The sequence below is a fragment of the Balearica regulorum genome, chromosome 5, assembly GCF_011004875.1.
Source record: "Balearica regulorum gibbericeps isolate bBalReg1 chromosome 5, bBalReg1.pri, whole genome shotgun sequence".
NCBI lineage: Eukaryota > Metazoa > Chordata > Aves > Gruiformes > Gruidae > Balearica > Balearica regulorum.
Genome location: NC_046188.1, coordinates 50,308,541 through 50,333,604, shown reverse-complemented (window position 1 = coordinate 50,333,604; position 25,064 = coordinate 50,308,541). Strand labels below are relative to the sequence as shown.

At 41.6% G+C, this 25,064-nt stretch overlaps 1 protein-coding gene across 5 annotated transcripts in view; it reads left to right on the top strand.

Moving 5' to 3' along the window:
• Positions 1-25,064, top strand: part of LRP5 (LDL receptor related protein 5) — a 248,493-nt gene that overhangs the window by 211,446 nt on the left and 11,983 nt on the right. For all 5 annotated transcript variants that reach the window (XM_075754764.1, XM_075754765.1, XM_075754766.1 and 2 more), the window contains 7 exons: positions 2,760-3,083; positions 5,301-5,503; positions 7,272-7,483; positions 9,442-9,632; positions 16,007-16,216; positions 17,837-17,962; positions 20,937-21,173. In XM_075754764.1, the coding sequence (XP_075610879.1) occupies positions 2,760-3,083; positions 5,301-5,503; positions 7,272-7,483; positions 9,442-9,632; positions 16,007-16,216; positions 17,837-17,962; positions 20,937-21,173 (1,503 nt within the window). The remainder of the gene's footprint in view (positions 1-2,759; positions 3,084-5,300; positions 5,504-7,271; positions 7,484-9,441; positions 9,633-16,006; positions 16,217-17,836; positions 17,963-20,936; positions 21,174-25,064) is intronic.

Below are 25,064 nucleotides of genomic sequence, written 5' to 3'. Positions count from 1 at the left end.
TACTGCATCCAGCTCTGAGGGCCCCAGTACAGGAGAGACATGGAGCTGTTGGAGTGAGTCCAGAGGAGGGCCACGAAGCTGATCGGAGGGCTGGAGCACCTCTCCTATGAGGACAGGCTGACAGAGTTGGGATTGTTCAGCCTGGAGAAAAGAAGGCTCCGGGGAGATCTAATTGCGGCTTTCCAGTACCTGAAGGGGCCTACAGGAAAGATGGAGAGGGACTGTTCATCAGGGAGTGTAGTGACAGGACAAGGGGTAATGGGTTTAAGCTGAAGGAGGGTCGATTTAGATGAGATGTTAGAAAGAAATTCTTTACTGTGAGGGTGGCGAGGCACTGGAACAGGTTGCCCAGAGAGGTTGTGGATGCCCCCTCCCTGGAAGTGTTTAAGACCAGGTTGGATGAGGCTTTGGTCAACGTGGTCTAGTGGAGGGTGTCCCTGCCCATGGCAGGGGGTTGGAACTAGATGATCTTTGAGGTCCCTTCCAACACAAACTATTCTATGATTCTACTCTTGTAAAGAGTAAAAGAACAGAATAGATGCACCTGCACTGTTTTCACTAAACTCTAACTCTAAACTAACTCTAAACGTGACCCTTAGTACTACTCTCTAGCAGTGCAGTTCCTGAGAATTTGTGTTCTCCTGTGATTCTCCTGTTTGTGTTCTCTGTGATTCTATGATTCCATGAAAACAGAGTTTATGTGAATTGCCAAATGCCACTCAGTGAATCAGTGATAGTACCAGAAATGGAATCCAGAAGTTCCCAACCTGACATCCTATCCCTGTTCTGTTTTCAAGGCGAGGCTTTTGTGAGATGGGAATTAATGCCTCTGGGATTCCAATGTAAAAATCAAAGTTTTTGTGGCAGAACATATGGTATTTGAGCAAACTCACACAGGATTGTTACAGGAATGCTCTGATTGATGACATATATAATTTCCCTGCAACTCTTTTTTTTTTTTAAAATCTGTGAAAAGCTACCATTAGAGTGAGATTATTTTTTTAAGGTGTTATTGTGTGTGCATATCTTCAGAGTATAGAGAATCTACTAAGCTCAGGAAAACAGGGAGTGCGATGCAGTTTTGGATTCCGAGGCTATCACTGATTTTACATTTCTGTAATGACAACTACTGAATGAAAGTTACTGTTTAGAAATTGCAGTGAGATGGTTTCTTTATTTAGAGTTGGGTTTTTTCCATTCAGAGTGCATGATCTATCAAAGCTCTTACTAAGCTTCTGAATTACACTTAGAGAAACAATTCCTGGAGGCAAGCTTGAACTAGAAACTGTGGCATTGAGAAGAAACACAATATTGAAATTATCTGTGGTAAATTAAACTGGTTCTAAAGGTGAACCTACTGTTAACATTTATTTATTTGTGGTGAGAAAGTAGAAGGATGAGTGCTGAAGCTAACAGTATTGTATGATGTATTTTAGTTAGCAGATTATAAAGACTCAGGTAGACTTGTGGCTAGTGGGCTCATTGGTTAAGGAAATATTATTAAACTTGTCCTGTGTTACGCAGTGCCAGTCTCCTTACTAGGAGAGATCTAAATGAGTGCTGCTGATAGAAACGTCTGCCCCACCAGCGATGAATGAATCTTCAGTGGATGAATGAATGCTGTTGCAGCTTAATCTTGTGCATTATAAACATTACCTAGCAGGAAAAAATCACTCTTTTGGGAGATTTTCCTCTGTCAACTGACTATCAAAATTCAATTAGCTTATCTATTTCTTTCAAAAGAGCCTATCCCCTGAATTCATAACTGTGAACCAGAATTGCTTTAAGACGTATCTTAGAGTATGCAGGATATCTGTGCCCCTAACTTCGACATTTTAGATGCCTAAACGTAGTTGGGAAGGTTGCCTCTATATTTAGTTCTGGTCGTTTATAGGGAAATGGCTTCACGTTCTTGTTTTTGGGGTTTTCATTCCTTCTCCAGTCTTTGCCAAATGGGAGAGGGCATGATGGAAAGTAGGGCAGGGGAAGCAAAATGTGGTGTTCTGTAGAATCTAGCATTGGACATTTGTTTGAGGCAGGAAGAGATGATGTTGATGAAGGCTACATCTTTATTTGATGTAAAGTGGCAGAGCTTCAGAGAGGTTTATGCTTGAAAATGTTTAGGAAGGTGGTTTACAGTAAGACTTTATCTACTTTAGTAGTGCATCTCTGGCGGAGGCTATCTAATGGTCTAGAAGGTGTTAAATCTGTTGTGAATGTTGCTGACTGAGCCACTGAGTGTGGGAGTATTGGGACTTCTGCCAAACAAATAATTTCCTAATCTCTTAGGGTAACTGTATCTTAAATTGTACTGCGAAAGATTTGTGGTTTTTGAGTGAAACAGCATAATTTCTCAGCAGTTTCTCTGTGAATCTCAAGTTTGTTGTCTGTTGTTGCTGTTATGCATATTAATTGGGAGTTTTATTCCTGGAGCTGATAGTATTCTTGAATATGTTTTCCAATATTTGTTTGGGATGATAAGCATGAGACATACAGAGTAGTATTCATTTAAATGACAATACATTGGCATGGTTTCAAAGTGCTCTGTAGGCACGAGTGTATCAGGATAAGGTTTTTGAATGCAAGTGTTTAGGTTAGTTGTTGAGCAGATACTGCTTAATAATGAATCCCATGATGCTGACTTGGGAAATGAGGTTTTATTTTAAAAAGGGAAGAAAAAACTTTTTCTTGATACCAGTCACACTCTTCATTTCATGACTTGGGAATTGTCCTTTAGTTGATTATCCTTATTTTTTCAGGACAAGAACGAGAAATCATAGCAGATGATCTACCTCATCCATTCGGATTAACGCAATACAGTGACTACATCTACTGGACAGACTGGAATCTTCACAGCATAGAAAGAGCAGACAAGATCAGTGGGAAGAACAGGACACTTATTCAGGGCCATCTGGATTTTGTGATGGATATATTGGTCTTCCATTCTTCACGTCAGGATGGCTTGAATGATTGTGTGCAAAATAATGGCCATTGTGGTCACTTGTGCCTTGCCATACCAAATGGATTTAGGTGTGGCTGTGCTGCTCATTATACCCTGGATCCCAACAGCAGGAACTGTAGTTGTAAGCCTTTTTGTTTGCTATTATATTCTTCGGTGCTTGTGGCTCCCAGGTGCTTGTGATCACTTTCAATATACAAATGGGGAGGAATATCACAAGTCCATTTCAAAGGTTCTGGCTTTAAAGGTGATCTTTAAATATGAGGTCAGAGTATGGAGTTTTATATCAATTTTTGTGACATGAGTTAGAGCTGAAGATTTGTATTTCAAATCTTAGAAATAACAGCACTTTCAAGTCTGGTCTTTCTTGTTTTATTAGATGTGCTTTCTAGGTGATTCAGCTGTGTGATTGAAGGTTTCCCAGTCCTTACCTAAGTGTGTAGGTGGGTGGAAGAGAAATTCTAAACAAAAAATGTCTTTTTCTCTTAAGTGTTTAATAAAGTCAGCAAAAAAAAAAAAAAATATCCGATAAAACAGCCTCCTAAGTAGTCTGTGAAACATGCACATGCACTTGAAATTTATAAAATTTTGTTTTCCCCCCTGTGTGTGATATTGTGAGCTTGCCAGTTCACTGGTTGTCCAATAAGAATTTAATTTTGTAGTTAAAATAGCAGATGAATAGAAAATGGACTGATGACTTAAAAAAAAAAAAAAAACCCACAACAAAACTTTGGGGATCCTGGCACAGTAGCATATAAGGAAATTTTAACTGGATGAAAGGATGGGTTTATGAAAGGCAGGTCTTTCTTGACTAACCTGATCTCCTTCTATGACAAAAAGTGGCTCACTTAGTGGATGAGGGAAAGGCTGTGAATGTTGTTTGCCTGGACTTTAGTAAAGCCTTTGACACTGTTTCCCACAGCATTTTCCTGGAGAAACTGGCTGCTCATGGTTGGACAGGTGTACTTTTCACTGGGTGAAAAACTGACTGGATGGCCAGACCCAATGAGTTGTGGTGAATAGAGTTAAATCCAGTTGGCAGGCCGTCACAAGTGATGTTCCCCAGGGCTCAGTACTGGGGCCAGTTCTGTTTAATGTCTTTATCAGTGATCTGGACAAGGGGATCAAGTGCACCCTCAGTAAGTTTGCAGAGAACATCAAGTTGGGTGGGAGTGTTGATCTGCTTGAGGGTAGGAAGGCTCTACAGAGGGATCTGTACAGGCTGGATTGATGGGCAGAGGCCAATTGTATGAGGCTCAGTGCTGGATCCTGCACTTGGGTCACAACAACCTCATGCAACACTACAGGCTTGGAGAAGAGTGGCTGGAAAGCTGCCCGGTGGAAAAGGACCATGAGCCAGCAGTGTGCCCAGGTGGCCAAGAAGGCCAACAGCATCCTGGCTTCTGTCAGAAATACTGTGGCCAGCAGGACTAGGGAAGTGATTGTCCCTTTGTACTCAGCACTGGTGAGACCGCACCTCAAGAACTGTGTTAAGTTTTGGGCCCCAACTGCAAGAAGGACATTGAGGTGTGGGAGTGTGTGCAGAGAAGGGCAGTGAAGGTGGTGAAGGGTCCAGAGCACAAGTCTTATGAGGAGTGGCTGAGGGAACTGGGTTTGGTTAGTCTGGAGAAAAGGAGGCTGAGGGGACCTTATCGGTCTCTACCTCATTCATTTGGATTAACACAGTGCAGTGACTAGGACAAAGGAGATTGCAGCCAGGTAGGTGTCAGTCTTTTCTCCCAAGTAACAAGTGATAGGACGAGAGGAAACTACCTCAAGTTGCACCAGGGGAGGTTTAGATTGGATATTAGGAAAAATTTATTCACTGAAAAGATTATCAAGCACTGGAACAGGCCGCCCAGGCAAGTGGTTGAGTCACCATCACTGGAGGTACTTAAAAGCCATGTAGATGTGGTGCTTAGGGACATGGTTTAGTGGTGGACTTGGCAGTGTTAGGTTAGCAGGTGGAGTCAATGATCTTAAAGGTCTTGTCCAACCTAAACGATTCTATGATTCTATGATAATACAGGAAAACCTGTGACTGTGTATTGCCCACTATCACTGGTGTTACTTAACTTCCACAGGGGGAACCTAGTTGTTTTATAATATGAAAAGGAAATACTTTCTGGGTGAGGTTGTGCACATTTACCTTCCAGAAGTACACAAATAAACATTTTCAACTTAATACCAAAAATCTCCAATTATGAATTACCTTAGTTTTCATTGTGAATATAATTGTCTCGCTGGGATTTTGCCCTAAATATTCTTTGTCTTCTGTGTGAGTGTATTTTTGACAATGTGACTTGCATTTTCTTATGCAGTCCATTTTGGCTTGTTTCAGCCCCTGCCAGCTTCCTGTTGTTTAGCCAGAAATCTGCAATCAGCCGGATGATACCAGATGATCAGCAAAGTCCAGATATCATCCTGCCTATGCATGGTCTAAGGAATGTCAAGGCTATTGACTATGATCCCTTAGATAAATTAATCTACTGGGTGGATGGACGTCAGAATATTATAAAAAGAGCCAAAGATGATGGCACTCAGGCAAGTTTACATGTATATTGCTTTGTGTTGGTCTTTTTGTGTGCTTTGTACTTTATGCTTGACTTTCCCCTTCTGTCCCCTGCACCAAGGAATCATCTGTTTAAATTTTACTCTTGCAAGTGCTTAATCGTGTATATTCTATTTATATGTGAAAATTGCTGAAGGCTTTTAGGACTGTGATTTTAGTTTGTACACAAAGAAGTGTAATAGTACATTGTATGTATCTGAAACTATAAGCCTTGAATTGTAAACTTTAGTTCAGGATAGGCACTGAAGTAAGGCAGATTTATTATTTATACTCAGGACAGATAAACTGTATTCTAAAATCAATATTGTGCATGCCAGTTGTGTGATAATATTGTTATCATTGTAAAGCTAAGCTCTCTCAAAATGAAAACTCTCAGCTATCCAAGCTGTAGTGAAACCCGAACTGAATGCAGAGTTGATTGCTGTGCCAGATAGGGATAGGCTTATCCGCATGCTTAATTGCTTTACTGAGTTGGGGACATTATTCTTTTGCACTAGTTATTCACATAACAGTGGAAGGAAGTGTACTGTTCTTCCAGGCAGTGTTATGTGTTAACATAGCTTAACTCCCAGGTCAAGATAACAAATTCTTTAATAACTATGGTTTGAATAAGAATATAAAATTAAATGGAAAAATGGGCATTTTCCTAGTTCTTGGGCAGCCATATCTAAGCAATATTACATTATATCAATGTAATATAATGAAATGGACTGGTCTCTTCATGCATATAGAGACTCAGCAGTTTTATGGTTTCCTGTAAAGGAAGAGATAACAATTTTATTTTTGGCCTTTTCTTTTAAGATTGGGAGGAGTTATGTTGAGATGAGCAGCTAGTTGGGTTGCAGATGAATTTTGAAGAAGTTTTGCTCTTACTTTTTGGGATTATGCGAGGTGCTAATTGTTGTAGTCTAGCTTCTCTTTGGTACTTGCTAGGTGCAAATTGCAATGGAAATTCATTTGCTCTGTGTTTTCCTCTACCTTGGTCACACAGCTTTGAAGATGCAGATCCCCTGCAAATTTTGACTTTCCAATTTTCACTAACTGTATTTACTTAATTTTTCTAAATCGTGCTGTTTGCAGATGATGCATATGCATTTCATACCTGGTAATGTTACCTTTGATTTCAGGAAAAGAATGATTTCTTTTTATTTCTAGGCACGCTGTCAAGACAAAGTAGAGATAAAGTTTTAAATAAGCAGAGCTGTAGCCATTTGACATGTAAGCAAACAGAAGCAAGTTTCATTAAAAGATTTTATTTTTTAAGAGAGGCCAGGACCTAAAGAAAACCAATATCTACTACACTACAAATAAAGTAAGGAAACTTTGGCAAGAGATACAGATCTGTTCAGCTGACTGTATAACAGTACGGGTCTGGCCATAAGGCTGCCTTGTTTCTTGCATTGTTTCTTTCAAGATTGTTCCATGCATAAACATTCACTATTGTTTTCTTCCATCTCCTGCTAATTAATTCTATTTATAGGAGGCCCCACAACTGCTTTCTGGGGAGTTCTGCATAATCTTACAGATTTTTGTCCAGATGTTTTTCCTCTAATCCACAGTTTGAATCAAATCTTTTTTTGTCAAGCTTTATTGCATTTCTTGTATTTGTTGTTTCCTTGTGGGTGGTTTTAGGTGTTTCTGGACCATCAGGTAGGTAAACCATGCTTTCTGTGCAATCAGTGTTCTTCAGTCAATATCAGAATAATTACTGGAAATTGTTCCCTGTATGTTGTCCTGCAGCCTTTCACTGTCATGAGTACTCCAAACCAAAGCCAGAACCCAGAGAAGCAGCCACATGACCTCAGCATCGACATATACAGCCATACCTTGTACTGGACCTGTGAGGCCACAAATTCAGTCAATGTCCACAGGCTGAATGGAGAGTCAATTGGGATGGTGCTGCGAGGGGATCACGACAAGCCCAGAGCCATTGTAGTGAACGCAGAGCGAGGGTGAGATTCCTTTCTGTACCTTGTACAGAGCACTCTTGCAATGTATGTCAGCTGTGTGTGTAAATGTTGTGTTGCATCTGTATATTTTGAAAAGGAGAATTTTTACATATTTAATTGTTCAGAATGTAGTTGACTGTCTGATTCTGGCTTTTAAAGGTATTCAGCTTTCTCTTCCTGTTCACTCTTTGCTGCCTCCTCTGGTGTGCCAACTTAGACATTCACACAGCCATGTGGTTGGTTATAGTTAGGAAAGCAGGTGGGGAAAGCAACGCAAAACCACCTTATCCTATTTGCTGCATGAGTGTGCAGCCTCGCCACCTAAGAGGAAAAACAGGAGAGTTTACACTGTGTTTATATCAGCTGAGGATCTGGCTCATAAATGTTTGGTCATCGTAGAACAAATGTGTCCAGGAAAAAAATGGAATCTCTCGTATCATAGAGCTATTCCTGCTAATATAATAGTATAAAGTTAAATAAACAAACCCTTTATGTTCTATATATTTTTAAGTTAGTTCTGCCTTGATGTGTATCTCGAAAACATCCGAAATTAATTAAAACAGGTAGGATACACTAGAGTGATTTCCCACAGGAAGAAAATAGGTTATTTTGCTACAAAGCAGTTTTGGTTAGATTCAGCAGGCCTCATCTCCACTTCAGGTGGTTAGTAGCTTCATACTTGGAGGTCAAAGATGGTCCTTTACTGTTCTTTTTAAAAAGTTAGATGCTTAAATCCCAACTTACTACTTACCATGTGCTTGACAGATGTTGAATGACAATATTTCATAACTGTGTGGATACAGTAGTACCCAGACACTCTATCTGGAGCATTTATGGGATTGGTGTTTTATACAACACTCAGTGTACTCTGTACAGTTCAAAAACTGGTGTGAGGAGAGGGGGGTTAGAGGAAAGATTCTAATCTTATTAGGACTAAGTCACTTGGACATAGTTTGTATTTATAAAAGCTTATCTGCTTTCTCCATTAAAATGGGAGTTTGGGTGTCTTGATCTCTAAAACTCAACTTTTCTAGTCAGGTTTTCAAATGATTTAAAGATAAATCTGTTTTAAAATTAAAGGAGGAAAAGATGGGGGAGAGACTATGCTGAACACTGTGACTACCTGGGAGAGCTGAATGACTGACCTGTGTACTGAACTTCTGCCATAGTTCCAGAACTCCTTCCCTCCACCTCTTCCATGGCTTCATGTTCTGACTGCTGCCTCTCTTCCTTGTGCCATCATGAAATGCTATGCAGCAATGTAGCCCACTGTATTAGGGAGTTTGCTCATGTTATCAACCACTGAAAAAATGGTGGACTTTTCTCTCATGGAGTTCTCAGTTCATCATGTGGGTGCACAAGCCCTTTTTTACCTATGCAGGGGAAGAGCAGAGATTGCTTCCGTTTGAACTGGTTTAGGCAGAAATAAACAATTCATAGAAGTAAGACATCAGGAACATGCCATCCTCAATTGTTCTTCCTTCTGTTATCTTTGCTCCTCTCAAGTTTGGTAGGAACTTCTACTTGATGAGAAGGAAGGCAACCCAGAAGGAGAGGAGATGACAGTTAATGTTTTTTGACAGAAAGAGCTGCCGGCTTTGATTCACAGATGGAGACAGCTTGACCCAAGGATGGTTGCAGAAAGTCTGTGCTAGTCTCTCATAACCCCCACCTCTGCTGCAGGAACAGTGCTGACAGCACAGCAGTGCCAAGTGTTGAGGCATTTTATGGCTTGTTGTATTAAGGACAAATGCTATTAATTTCAGGCTATCTCAATATTCCAGTTAGTAAATGTTTGGCATTCTGCAGCTGACAGATCTGGATATTTGCAGCTGGGAGCTACAGTCACTGCAGTCATCCCTGTGTAAACCATTCCCATTTACAATAAAGAATCTGTGTGCTAAGGTGAGTTGCCTCCTTTCTGAAGCTGTGAGTTAAGCGGCTGCTGTCTTTGTTCTCAGGTACATGTACTTCACCAACATGCAAGAGCGAGCTCCCAAGATTGAGCGTGCAGCCCTTGATGGCACAGAGCGGGAAGTGCTTTTTACAACTGGGTTGATCCGACCAGTAGCACTGGTGATTGACAACAAACTTGGAAAGCTTTTCTGGGTGGATGCAGATCTGAAGCGCATTGAGAGTTGTGATTTGTCAGGTATGTGGTATGCAGTTAAACATTTGAAGTAGAGTGTGTGTATGTATAGCACATCATTCCCTCTTGGATGCTGACTCCAGTAACTTCTATCTCCACTGTTGCCAGTTCTTGCCTGTCATGTTACAGGTTGGAAGATGGACTGTGTGCTTGCATGGTACAGCATAAAACGCAGAAGAGTGTGTTTATTATTTATTGTTTTAGATCTAAGTCTTGAATGAATAAGACCTGACAAAAGGACTCAGGTAAACTGATAAATTAATAAATCAGCAGCTAGGCCATCACATGCAGGTACTTGTATCCTGTGATTGCAGTTTCCTTTGTACACATTCATCCTTTTTGTGACATTAGTACTCCATGTAAGCATATGTTTGCATACTGGATATATATTTTAATCCAATTCTTTGGATCTTTTTACAGGGAAAACTAAACATTCTCTGGTTAATATTGAACCAAAGCTTTTAGTGTATATTTATTTGATGGGGTCACAACTAAAGAATCAAATCCTATAGGTAAGATAAAAGCAGGGGTAAGCTACAGGATAAAAGAAAACAATGTTTATTAACTAGAGGATACATATCACGTAACCAGAAAACTATGGTTGTATTTGATCCAGCTGAGCTCACTGTAATTTGATTCACTGAACTGTTGATTTTTAAATGAGTTAACAGCATATTTTTATTTTAAAATATTTTGCAGTCTTGTATCACAACTTCAGAAAAAATTGACAACCAAGGTTATGTTGGGTTGAATTAGTTCCTCTAAAAAGTATTTTCTGAGCAAAACACTTTAAAATGGGCATATATTAGCAAAAGGGGTTTAGTGTAAACTGAGGCTGCTGAAGAAATTGGACTGAAATTGTGTATAGCATCCTTCATGCCAATTACACTGGTCTAGACAACCTTATTCCCTCATATGCTTGCTGAGATGACATGGTTATGGAGGTTTCTGAAGCTTGCGCTACACCTTAATTAACAGCATCCTGTTAAATCATGGAATAGCCTCACATGTCTCATGCTTAACTTTCAGAGGGGGATGAAGGACCTATAAACCTGTCTAAGTTTTCTTTACGAGGTTCTTGAATTTTTCAGTTGGAGTTGTGGATGCTTTTTAGACATTCATAAACCATTTCAAATAACTTGACTGCCACACCAGTAGTGTTTTATATTATTGTTGGAGTGACTGGAAAACCTATAAAATTGCTGTGGTGAAAACATGCTTTGTTTTAAATTATACTTTAAATAGAGGAATTGTGTGTCCTTCCTGCTTAACATTCTTTGCATTTAACTATTGATTTCCATCTTGAAAAGACTATACATCTGTTTGATTCCCAGATCAGTGCTATAGGTGCTTTTGCCTCTCTTTTTATTATTCATTAATAATTTGGACTGTCATTTACTCAGGATCAAATCCAATGTAATTGTAGTATAGATTAATCACCTTATCCAGTGCTATCTTCAGCAGCTTCCCAAACCACCAATGTCATTTTTTTGTAGATGAGGGAGAAAAAAGATGATGCTTGTGTACACCCCCAAAAACTATTAAATATAGCCTGCTTCAGGCCTGGATTTAGGAGGCTGTTCAAGTAGGCTAGGATTCTAGTGGGACTGCTAGCTTGCAGGTATCACTGACACCTCATGTATTCATGATTTCAGGATGCCTTCAGGTTATCCTTCAGGAAACCAGCTTGCCTTTTATTTCTAAAAGAAAGAGCAATTTTGCATTTAAAAAAATCATGAAGGCAGAAGTTTTCTTTATATTGAGTTGAAATTAGGCTTTTCTGTTCTTGTGGTATCTTGAATCCAGCTGAAAATTGTGCGTTTGGGTCAAAATGTGAGGCTTAGTCTGGCAAAAGGACAGTTGTCTTCAAAAATCCAATGGCACTGAAGTTCATAGGAGCAAAGGGTGCTCAGCAGGTTGCAGGGCAAATGAACAAAGTGTCCTGTGCTTTGTTGACTGAGAATCTTATGGCAAAATGTTTCCTAGTATTTCTAAATGTTAAGACCTGTTTAGGAGAACACAAATTCTCAGGAACTGCACTGCTAGAGAGTAGTACTAAGGGTCACTTTTAGAGCCCATTTAGTGAAAACAGTGCAGGTGCATCTATTCTGTTCTTTTACTCTTTACAAGAGTAGAATCATAGAATAGTTTGTGTTGGAAGGGACCTCAAAGATCATCTAGTTCCAACCCCCTGCCATGGGCAGGGACACCCTCCACTAGACCACGTTGACCAAAGCCTCATCCAACCTGGTCTTAAACACTTCCAGGGAGGGGGCATCCACAACCTCTCTGGGCAACCTGTTCCAGTGCCTCGCCACCCTCACAGTAAAGAATTTCTTTCTAACATCTCATCTAAATCGACCCTCCTTCAGCTTAAACCCATTACCCCTTGTCCTGTCACTACACTCCCTGATGAACAGTCCCTCTCCATCTTTCCTGTAGGCCCCTTCAGGTACTGGAAAGCCGCAATTAGATCTCCCCGGAGCCTTCTTTTCTCCAGGCTGAACAATCCCAACTCTGTCAGCCTGTCCTCATAGGAGAGGTGCTCCAGCCCTCCGATCAGCTTCGTGGCCCTCCTCTGGACTCACTCCAACAGCTCCATGTCTCTCCTGTACTGGGGCCCTCAGAGCTGGATGCAGTACTCCAGGTGGGGTCTGACAAGAGCAGAGTAGAGGGGCAGGATCACCTCCCTTGACCTGCTCGTCATGCATCTTTTGATACAGCCCAGGACACGGTTGGCTTTCTGGGCTGCAAGCGCACACTGCCGGCTCACGTTGAGCTTCTCATCAATCAATACCCCCAAGTCCTTCTCCTCGGGGCTGCTTTCAATCCATTCCTCGCCCAGCCTCTAGTCGTGCTTGGGATTGCGCCGACCCACGTGCAGGACCTTGCACTTGGCCTTGTTGAACTTCATGCGGCTCGCACGGGCCCACCTCTCCAGCCTGCCAAGGTCCCTCTGGATGGCATCCCTTCCCTCCAGCATGTCGACCACACCACACAGCTTGGTGTCATTGGCAAACTTGTTGAGGGTGCACTTGATCCCACTGTTCATGTCGCCGATAAAGATGTTAAGTAGTGCCAGTCCCAGTACCGACCCCTGAGGAACACCACTTGCCACTGGTCTCCACTTGGACATTGAGCCGTTGACCACAACTCTTTGAGTGCGACCATCCAGCCAATTCCTTATCCACTGAGTGGTCCATCCATCAAATCCATGTATCTCCAATTTAGACACAAGGATATTGTGCGGGACAGTGTCAGATGCCTTGCACAAGTCCAGGTAGATGATGTCAGTTGCCCTTCCCTTATCCACCAACGCTATAACCCCATCATAGAAGGCCACCAAGTTTGTCAGGCATAATTTGCCCTTAGTGAAGTCGTGTTGGCTGTCACCAATCACCTCCTTATTTTCCATATGCCTGAGCATAGCCTCCAGGAGGGTCTGCTCCATGATCTTGCCAGGCACGGAGGTGAGACTGGCTGGCCTGTAGTTCCCTGGGTCTTCCTTTTTACCCTTCTTAAAAATGGGGGTTATGTTTTCCCTCTTCCAGTTGGTGGGAACTTCACCATACTGCCAGGACTTCTCAAATATGATGGAGAGTGGCCTGGCCACTTCATCCGCCAGTTCCCTCAAGACCTGCAGATGCAACTGATCAGGTCCCATGGACTTGTGCATCTTCAGGTTCCTTAGATATTCTCAAACCTGATCTTCTCCTACAGTGGGCGGTTCTGCATTCTCCCAGTCCCTGCCTTCTGTGACCTGGGCAGTGTGGCTCAAGCACTGGCCAGTGAAGACTGAGGCAAAGTCGTCATTGAGTACCTCAGCCTTCTCCATATCCTGGGTAACCAGGTCACCCGTTTCATTCCAGAGGGGACCCACAATTTCCCTCGTCCTCCTTTTATCACTAACATACCTATAGAAGCTTTTCTTGTTGTCCTTAACATCCCTGGGCAGACTAATTTCTGTCAGGGCTTTGGCTTTCCTAACCTGCTCCCTGGCTGCTCGGACAGTTTCTCTGTATTTCTCCCAGGCTACCTGCCCTAGCTTCCACCCTCTGTAGGCTTCCTTTTTTTGTTTGACTTTGCCCAGGAGCTCCTTGTTCAACCATGGAGGCCTCTTGGTGTTTTTGCTTGACGTCCTCTTTGTTGGGATGCATCACTCCTGAGCTCGGAGGAGGTGATGCTTGAATACTAGCCAGCTGTCTTGGGCCCCTCTTCCTTCCAGGGCTTTGTCCCATGGTATTCTACCAAGCAGATCCCTGAAGAGGCCAAAGTCTGCTCTCCTGAAGTCCAGGGTAATGAGCTTGCTGAGTGCTCCCCTCACTGCCCTGAGGATCCTGAATTCCACCATTTTGTGGTCACTGCAGCCAAGGCTGCCCTTGAGCTTGACACCCCCTACCAGGCCCTCCTTATTGGTGAGAAGAAGGTCCAGCATGGCACCTCTCCTCGTGGGCACCTCTATCACTTGGAGGAGAAAGTTGTCATCAACACATTCCAGGAACTTCCTGGATTGCTTGCGCTCAGCTGCATTGTCCCTCCAACAGATGTGAGGGTGGTTGAAGTCCCCCATAAGGACCAGGACTTGTGAGTGTGAGGCTGCTCCTATCTGCCTATAGAAGGCTTCATCTGCTTGGTCTCCCTGGTCAGATGGCCTGTAGCAGACCCCCACTATGATGTCCCCTGCCCCAGCACTCCCTTTAATCCTGACCCATAAGCTCTGGGTCAGCTCCTTGTCCATCCCCAGGTTGAGCTCCATGCACTCCAGCTGGTCATTGATGTAGAGGGCGACGCCTCCTCCTCATCTGCCCTGCCTGTCCTTCCTAAAGAGCCTGTACCCTTCCATCCCAACACTCCAGTCAGAGGAGCTATCCCACCACGTCTCTGTAATACCAATAAGGTCAAGTAAAATCCGCTGGTACCTTGGAAGTGTGTATGATAATAGACGCATCAGATTACAACCAGGACTGTATTGTCACATACAGTTCATGTACATTTCTTCTGAAAAGTGAATGAAACAAAGATGTCTTCCTCATTGGTTTGGAAACAAAAGAAATTCAGGGCTAAAGAACTAAAACCCCAATTGCAAGTCCAAGAATTTTTGATCTCTCTACAACTAAATTTGATTTGAATGCATGCTGTTTGTCATGACAGTCAAGCAAGAGTCATTGCAGGCAGTAATTTTGTGTACAAAACTAATAGAATCTGTAATTGAAATAAATGTGCTTGGCTGAGCTCTACAGAATTTATGCAGCAAAATAGTTGAATCCAGTGCTCATAGCATTTTACTAAGTATCCAGATGCTATAATCTCATTTTGTGTAGAAATTCAAAACTTTTATTTTTTAAAGGCAAGCAGACATAAGATCTTTATTCCAAAATGAAATACGAGAGCAGAAGTTATGATTTTGTTCTGATTCCTCATATTTAAAATAAAATATATCCAGTATACATAGGCAAACATAGCCTCAAATGGTTTCTGTGAATTAATAGAATAATTTTGAATGTCTTGTTCACCCTAGACAAGCATAACAGAAGCAACAATTAAATGCCACTATATGTAGGGCAGCACACAGTATAAGACTGCAAGCAATTAAAAGTTAAAAGTAGTCATAAATGTATTTTTACTTAATCTGATTTTTGCACATTGGCTGAGAGCAGATTTTTACACATTTCTGTAGAGCAGAAAACCTGAGCATTTGATAGTGTTCCTGTTTAAGAGCATACTGAGTTACTTAGAGTTTGGGTTTTCTGCTTGGCTGCTGAAGAAAAAAGAGAAGGTGAAGAAAGAAGTGTGGCTGTTAGAATATGAGCATTTCTTTTGTAATCATATCTCTGTGGTTGTGATATAGCATATGACAGGGTTTGTGTACTTGCCTCTTGCTTCGCGAGAAGCAAGATGAATGTGTTTTATTTGAGTAATGGCAGTGAAGCTAATTGGTTGTATTTCACTCTTGCTTGTAGATTCCAACAAAGTGTACTGCTCAATGTGTGAATATATTGTAAAAATTTTGGCCCAAGAGCTGAGTCTGTATCAGTGACACAGGCTTTTAGGGACTGCACACAATTACATGTAACAGAGCATGTCAACATGAGGCTGATCATGGCTGACTGACCAGCCAGTGCATGCAAGGATGAGCTCTGTTTCATATTTTATCTGCTTGCCCTCATGACATAGTAACTGGTTGCATTTACCTGAGATGAGGCTGAACAAGCAGAGCCTTGGTCTGCATAGACAAATGAAGCCAATGACCTTATAGCTAACTGTTTTAAGGGTTTGTTTTGGTTTGGGTTGGTTTTGGTTGGTTTAGGGTTTGGGGTTTTTTTAAAGAAATGAGTTAAAATTTGACTGGTGTAAAACTAGATTTTTGTTGATCTCAGGTGCTAATCGCGTGACCCTGGAGGACTCCAACATCCTTCAGCCAATGGGTCTCACTGTGCTGGGGAATCATTTGTATTGGATTGATCGTCAGCAGCAGATGATTGAGAGGGTGGAGAAAATGAACGGGTACAAAAGGACTAGAATTCAAGGCCGAATTGCTCACCTAACAGGCATTCATGCTGTGGAAGAGCTTGATATGGAGGAATTCTGTGAGTTTATTTCAATATCTGATGTCTCTCACTCTTTATCACTGTCTCTCAAAAACCTCATCCAGTTGAATATTGTAATAGTGTTGCCCAGTGGGCTTCAAGTAAGCCATGGAGCGCTTTCAACTTGGCCAGTCAGGATCCTAGAAGTTCCTCATTCTTGTCCAGAGGAGTATTTCTGCACAGCTAGAGTATGTGATTTCACGGCACTTAGTTACCTGCTTCGTACAAGCTCACGTGATACTGAATGCACTCTAAAAGCTATTTATAATTATGGTGTTAATTTTTTAAGTTCAATCAAGTAATAAGACATGGAAAAATTTTTTTTAAAAAAGAAAAGGATTGTACTTGCCTTTTCTCCAGGGGTTTCAGACCTCTGTGTAAAGCATGACTGGTTTGACTCAGCACAATTGATGATGTAAAAGCCTCCAGTGAAGGAGGGAGAATGGGCAGGAAGCTCCTACAATGAATTACTGTTGATGTGAAATTTCCATTCCATCAGAGGTGGAGCCATTTTAGGTGCTCCCTTCTGAAAGGGACCACACATGCAGGACCTTCTTTTTCTGACCTGGTGGTCCAAGTTCCTATGGTCTGAGGGAGAGCGCAGAAACCTCTTAAAGTAGTCACTCCTCAAAGTGACAACCTACAGCCTCTCCTGCTTAACGGGAATATAAAAGAGAATTTAAAAGCACAATCAGGATGCAGGAAACAGAGGGCTAGTGACAGTGGCCTCTTTCAACTTTGTTGCCTGTGCTTGTTGCTTGTATAGGGAGGGTACATTTGTGTATAATGCTTGAATTTTCAGAAGAAATGATTCCACTCTGCAACCCTCTGTGCTATGTACATTAGTTTCTGTGATAGCTGAAAGTATTTTCAAACTTGCCTATGTGGGTAAGCTGTTACAAATAAGGTAGTGTAAGTATTTAAACTGTAGTAGATTCTACATGCTAATCCTCATCCAGATGTTCTTTTTTCCTTCACAATACTCAGTGTTTCTTCTTCTGTGCCATTTCTCATATTCTTTGGTCTATTTCAAAGGTAATACTGAATGATGCAGAAAGATTTTTTTTCTTTAATTCTCAGCACTGTTAAAAAAAGATTACTTTATATCCCATGTGTTTTTTAAAAAGGTTTATTTTTTATGGCAAGAGTACTGTTTTTTCTAAGTCACACTGGAAAGAATCACTTTTTGCAGCTGAAAAGAGCTCTTTAAGCTTAAAGGAGAATTCCTGAGGGTTTTTGGGTTGTTATTCTGCAGTGACATATGTTAATTCTTGATGCCTGGCTACCCTAGAAATGCAGGTGGGATGTCTAGGTACACTGTAAATGTGAACTTCTCAAATTTTCCTTCTCAGTCCTCTTCACCTGAGCTCCCAAATTCCTTTTAGAAGTCCTTTAAAGTCTCCATATCACCGTGACTGGGAGAAACGTAGTCCTCATGAAGTAGTAAATGAGTTTTCGAGCACTGAACTGAAAAATCCTGCATTTATCTTCCTATTAATTTGTTGTGAAATCTTGGTTACTCACACAGAAGTGTTTTGCGAGTGATTTTGTGAGTTTGCCCTAGCTAGGAGTAATAATGATTTCTTTTATGCTAATACTCTTTTCTGTGTGTTTCTTCAGCTGTGCATCCATGCTCCCGTGACAATGGTGGGTGTTCACACATCTGCATTGCCAAAGGGGATGGGACTCCAAGATGTTCATGCCCCGAGCACCTTGTGCTTCTACAGAATCTCTTAACATGTGGAGGTAAGTTATGTTTAACAGTACTGCTAAGCAGTTTACATCAAAAAAGATGGGCATTGAGGTTGCATTTCAATCCAAAACATAGATTTACACACAGTGTTTTCCTATACATGGTGTGTTGCATCATGTGTTAAACTGACCTTTGTATCTTCTACCAGCTATTTTCTGCTTCAGTTTTTGGACATCTGTGACTTTTCATTGTGAGCAGAATGTTCTTTTGACCTTAAAGTACTTGCATCTTCTAGTGAGATTTTTATAATTGTATGATGTGACAGTTTTGTGCTTTAAGCAAATGCTTATAAAATGATGTTGCATCAACCCATGATATCTTAGCAGCAGAAATTGTGCATGTGATTCCCACAGTGTGATACTCCAGTCTTTCAAATGAATTTGGTCTCATAACATGAAACACTGTACTGTCTAGTTATGCAATGTAGGACAAAAGCTCCATTGCAATCCTTTTTAATTAAGGTAGCTCTTCTCTTTCCACATGATAGACTTTTCCTTTAGACTTACCTTTCACAGTCCCAGGATTTTTGAAAAATTGTTATGTTAACACTTTCAGAGGGGATTAAAAACAAAACAAAACCCCACATTGTTTCCTTTTGGGAGACATCATATCTTAAATCATTTGGCTCTGTTGGTCCTCTTGACTTCTTTTTATATATTCATTTTGCTGTGGATTTCATTTTCTGGCTGAACTCTGACCTCCCATGGGACAGTAATTTCTATTATAAACTGTTTTGTTTCCCATGACCACAACATGCTATGTGGTCTTAGAGTAGTGGTGGTTACATCTGTGGAAGAGGTGTAGGGAGGGGATCAATCTATTTATATTTCTTGCTGTACTATTGTTGTACGGTACGGCCAACAAGAGATTCTTACATCCCACTCCTCTGTTATCTTCAGCTATAAATCTAAAAATTAAGAGGCTTCCATTTCAGTGTCTGGTTTGTTTATTCTTATCCTTCATTAAGCCTGCAACAACTTTTTAACCTGTCTTGTCTGCCGTAGTAACAGCCAATAGCCTGTATTTCAAAATAGATTAATAGCCATTTTGGCTGTACTATATTTGTCCGCGTACCCTTATGGATGCCCTTGACAAGTTTTTAAATGCAAGCTTGTGCCTGCCAAGTACAACCATAATGCAACAGTAAATGTGGCTCTAAATGCAGAAGTAGTAACCTGTCTGTTGAAGTATCTAAACAGTACACTTATATAAAAATTTAATTCAAGAACTATCTTAATGTGCATCTTTATCTTACCTACAGCTGTCAGGTCACTGGCTACATTTGTAATTCTCATATTGCTACACCAAATAATCATAAACCAGAAACTTAAAAATCATAAAATTTTCAAAAATTAAAAACATTTTAGATATTTATTTGCATTTTATTTTTCAAGCTCTTGATTATACTTGAGTCTTGTTCTTGAACATTTCTCCCTAATGAAGGAAGGACAGCGCTTTAAAAATGGTTTGCATGTAACTACATAGCTCTAAGATCTGTAACACCACCCTCAGGAGAAAAATATTCATACAAAAGTCTTGTCATTGGTTACAATTGAGCAGCTTTCCTTACGCTGGGTTCTTTGTGAAGTCCATTCCTGAGCCTGAATGTTAATAAAAGCTCATTGGGTTTCCAGTGTCAGAGCACACCTCCGTCTTGCTCAATGTTTTGTCATAGTCAGGGTATGATGTGGTACTCTGTTAATCTAAGCGGTAAAGCATCTACTTAGAGCGTTAGCTGGCAACAGCAGCTGTGGGGACTAGGGACTGCCTCTTTTGACTGATTTATGTCACAGGGATTTGACTCAGCAACTTTTGAAATCAGTGGAAATGTATCTGTTTGCTGAAGCATTTTGAGATGGCTCCCTCATTTTGAACATAACTAACTGCTGCTGATAACAACTGAAAGGACTTACATATTGACTGTTTCTTTCATTGATACTAATGGTGAAAAATTGTGTGCTAATTTGCTACATATAAGAATTAGGAGCATTTTTTGCAATAGATTCTTGATCTGGATTGTCTTTGTCTTTTGATATTCTGAAGAAAGCAACTATGAATGCCTTATTACAGCGTAACTGTTGCACCTCTAGGTGACGTTGTAGCTGCTGCTTAATGTTATCAGTGTGTGATTGCAACTTGAGCAACAGTATGGATGTGGAATGGATTGATGCCAGGATCTTGGGGTCCATGAAGAGTCAAATTTGAAGGAAGTCCCAGATTTCTTAGGTCAAACAACCATAAAAATGGCTGTGCCCAAGGTCCAACATTCTGTCTCTGACCGCAGTGAAAGAATGTAAGATCAGGGCAGGCTTACAGTCCTCCTCTGAACATCCACCAACCTGCAGCCCAGAGACTTTGCAGCAGGAGGACTTAGCTTAATGTTTAACATGCCCTTACAGATTTTTTTTATCCATCCATATTTTTCAATTCCTATCTGACTTGGAAATTTGTGGAGAAACCACTTGAAAAATAGAGAAACAGATATTGTAGAAACAGATGTTATATGTTTTAGGTGTATTCATTGCCAATTAACCCAATGTACCAAGTTTTTTTATGAAGAATTGTTATAAGCTAATATAATTGCAGGGATTAGAATTATGTAGAATGTGGTTTGCAATCAGAAATTGAGTATTCATTTGAATTTAGGTGTATGACAGTGTCTTCCAAAAGGTGGCTGTTGGAGCCAAAGTAACTTGTAGTATTTGTAGTTCCTGTCCTTAGTTCAATGCTCACCTGCTAGAGCAAGCTTCTTCAATCAGCGTGCACCCAGGTTTTGTTATGACGTTGGCAAAATTTCATTCCCTATGCAAAATCATGTTTTCCTCTTTGCTGGAATCTTACTATTGTCACAGAAGAACTTCAGTCCAAGTATAAGTGTGTTTTTCTTGAAAAAGTCCATCACATTTTTACTCTGTTGTAACGGCTAAAATTGAATATACACATGTGATTTGTTTTCTCTTTCTCCAGAACCTCCAACTTGTTCCCCAGACCAGTTTACTTGCGCAACTGGAGAGATTGACTGTATCCCAATGGCATGGCGGTGTGATGGATTTCCAGAGTGTGATGACCAGAGTGATGAAGATAGCTGCCCCATATGCTCTGCATCGCAGTTCCAGTGTGAGAAAGGACAGTGTATTGATGCACACTTGCGGTGTAATGGAGAAATTGACTGCCAAGATAAATCTGATGAAGCAGATTGTGATAGTAAGATTAATTTTCCTGAACTCATGGTTCTAACATAAGCATCCATTTGAGATTCTAACTGTTCTTGATATGTATCTATATCTATATCTATATCTATATATATATCTATATATATATGTGATTTTTAGTTTCAAATGAGGGAAAACAGCTTTAACCATCAGCCTAAGCAAGCTATCCATTGATTCTGTTTTTCTTTCCCTCTTTCTGTTGCTCAAATTAAACTTCTCTGTAGCTACATAAATTGCTGACCATGTAACTATAGATATGGTAGGGGCTGGGGATAGCCTTTTATCCATATTCAGAACAAAAACAGGAAAGAAACTGGCAGAACTTGCCACATGATTTTTTTTTTTTCTGCATAATTACCATTTTGGCTTGCACTCTTTCCATGGTGCCCACTTCACCTTTGGACAGTGGTCACTGCAAGGTGCCACAGGGACGAAGAGATGGACTTAATCCTGCGGCTGAATTAGCTGTTCTGAGAGTTCACTCTTACAAAGCTAACACTTATAATCCCGGATGTGCCTTTCTATGAGAAATCTGTGGAATGACATCCAAGGAACTCTTGCTACTGCAGCTGCTTTGTATGCCATCAGCCATAGGATCTGGATCCAAGAGAGAAGCATGGATGGGTGCATTTACATCATCCTTTGGTTGATGGCAAAACTTACATATTCTGTGTCTAGTATCAAAGCATAGCTGCAACAGACACTCGACTGTGAGCTGGCACTATGGCTTCTTATTGCTGTACAAAATTTCAGGAGCCTATTCAGTAGCACGGCTCTTGCCCTGTGAAGCCTCAGGACCCTTGACTCTACCCGCGCAGTTGACTAACCATTGCCACTGGGCCAGCAGGGTAGATTTTTATGGTCATTTCAGTGAGAAATTTTATGGATTTGCAACGTCTTTGCAAACAAGAAGAGGATCAGCCATGTCCAAGTTTCTGTCTGTCTTGTGGGAGGTGGTACTTACTACCTCTGCTGCTTCATCAGGAAACTCTGCTTTGTCCACCATGGAGCCCATATGCTATGTAATGGTGCCATTACCAAAAGAAAGTCAAAGTGGTATGTGCATTTGGTCATCTCCCTGTGAAATGGTGGACACTGCTAAGCAAGCTTAATTCCAGTGTTCCTGGCACCACACGATCTGTAGGCACCCGTCTTACCCTGCACAGCCCCTTTGAGGGCACAGACGAACCTTACTACCTGATCTAGAATAGTTGAAGATACATTTCTTCAGCGTTTGAATGCTCAGTGGCTGTATGTCTAGTCCTCTGCAAGTACTTGGGCCACCCAGACTTTTGTCCAGGATGCTGTCTGACTTCCCTAGAAGGGCTATAGTGTCCAGAGACTGAAGGAAATTGTCCTGGTTTCAGCTAGGATAGAGTTAATTTTCACAAGAAGCTGGCAGGGGACACAGCCAGGACAGCTGACCCAAACTAGCCAAAGGGATATTCCATACCATACAACATCATGCTCAGCATAAAAGGGGGCTAGTTGGGGAGGGGTGGCGCAGCTCCAAGACCAGCTCCAGGACAGTTGTCTGATTGTCGTTGTCTGGTTGTTGGGTCAGTAAATTGCATTGTGTATCACCCATTTTGTATATTCTAAGTTTGTTGTTGTTATTTCCCTCTCCCTTTGCTGTCCCAGTAAACTGTCCTTATCCCAACCCACAAAGTTTTGCCTTCATCTTCCCATTCTCCTCCCCATCCCACTGGGGGGGGAGGGGTGAGCAAGCAGCTGCTGCTGGCTGAGACTAAACCACAGCAGTCCTGTAGTCTTGTTTGGCGCCCAGCGTGGGGCTTGAAGGCTTGAAATTACAACAGATCTGACCAGAGCATGTTAAAACAAAGTTGTTATAATATTATTTAAACAGTCACTGGTCACAATGGTGTCTTGTTTGCTGGGCTGGATGTTCAAAGGGAGGGTCTCCTCTACACATCATGCAACTGATGCTACGTGAAGTATGTGGGTCGCACTGATCACACAGCAGGCTCAAATAGGAAACCCTAATCGCCCAGGAATTATGGAAGTGATCATGGACTGGCCAGAAGGCAAACATTTCAGAATTTCCAGAGGAAGAGGTTGATGTGTGCTGAAGAGGCCCCGCTGTATAATAAACTGCCAGAAAATGAGAAGCCATATGCCCCATTCACTGATGGATCCTGTCGCATTGTGGGAAGGCATCGGAGGTGGAAGGCTGCTGTATGGAATTCTACATGATGAGTTGCAGAAGCTGCTGAAGGAGAAGGTGAATCCGGTCAGTTTGTGGAAGTGGAAGCCATCCAGCTGGCTTTAGACATTGCTGATCGAGAAAAGTGGATGATGCTCTACCTCTGTACTGACTCATGGATGGTGGCAAATGCCCTGGAGGATGATTACAGCAACGGAAGCAGAGCAACTGGCAGCGCAGAGACAAACCCATCTGGGCTGCTGCATTGTGGCAAGATATTGCTGCCTGACTAGAGATGCTGGCTGTAAAAGTACATCATGTAGATGCTCACGCACCCAAGAGTCAGGCCACTGAGGAACATCAAAACAACCAGCAGGTGGATCAGGCTGCTAAGATTGAAGTGGCTCAGGTGGATCTGGACTGGCAACATAAGTGTGAATTATTTATAGCTCGCTGGGCCCACGACACATCAGGCTATCATATAGATGGGCTCATGATTGAGGGGTAGACTTCACCATGGATGCCATATCACAGGTTATCCATGAATGTAAAACATGCGTTGCAATCAAGCAAGCCAAGTGGTTAAAGCCTCTGTGGTATGGAGGACAATGGCTGAAATATAAATATGGGGAGGCATGGCAGATTGATTACATCACACTCCCACAAACCCGCCAAGGCAAGTCCCATGTGCTAACAATGGTGGAAGCAACCACCAGGTGGCTGGAAATATATCCCGTGCCCCATGCCACCGCCTGGAACACTGTCCTGGGCCTTGAAAAGCAAGTCTTGTGGTGACATGGCATCCCAGAAAGAATTGAGTCAGACAATGGGACTCATTTTTGGAACAACCTCATAGACACCTGGGCCAAAGAACATGGCATTGAGTGGGTGTGTCACATCCCCTGTCATGCACCTCCCTCCGGGAAAATTGAATGCTACAATCAGCTGCTAAAGACTACACTGAGAGCAATGGTTGGTGAGACCTTCATACATATGTATTTAGCAAAGGCCACCTGGTTACTTAACACTTGGGAGTCTACTAATTGACCTGACCCTGCCCAATCAAAACTTCCACGTACTGTAGAAGGAGATGAAGTCCCCATAGTGTGCATGAAGAATATGTTGGGGAAGACAGTCTGGGTTATCCGTGCTTCAAGCAAAGGCAAACCCATCCTTGGGATTGCTTTTGCTCTAGGACCTGGGTGCACTTGGTGAGTGATGCGGAAGGATGGGGAAGTCAGATGTGTACCTCAAGGGGATTTGATTTTGGGTGAGAATAGACAATAAATTAAATTGTATGATGTTAATTGCTAAATAGCCTTGCCATTGTATATTATCATTGCTACAATTGCTATATGCTATATCAAAGGTATTACAGTAAGAATCACCCAAATTAAGGGTGCCATGATGATGAAACCAGAACTGACTTCAGCAACCAGCACCCAGCAACTTCCTTGAAATTGACATCATCAAGCCGCAGACTGTGAGCATGGACCACATCAGATATACCAGCTGCGAGCTCTGGATGCGACATGCAAAAATCTGACACCACACACCATCTCTCCTGCCCTGAAAGATGGTTACAACAGATGGAGCCCAAAGTCAAGGACTAAATGAACTCAACGGACATTTTAGAGGGATGGCCTACAGACTAAGGAAATTATATCTGTGTATGTGTGTGTGTATATATATATATATCAATCAAAGACAGGGAAAGCA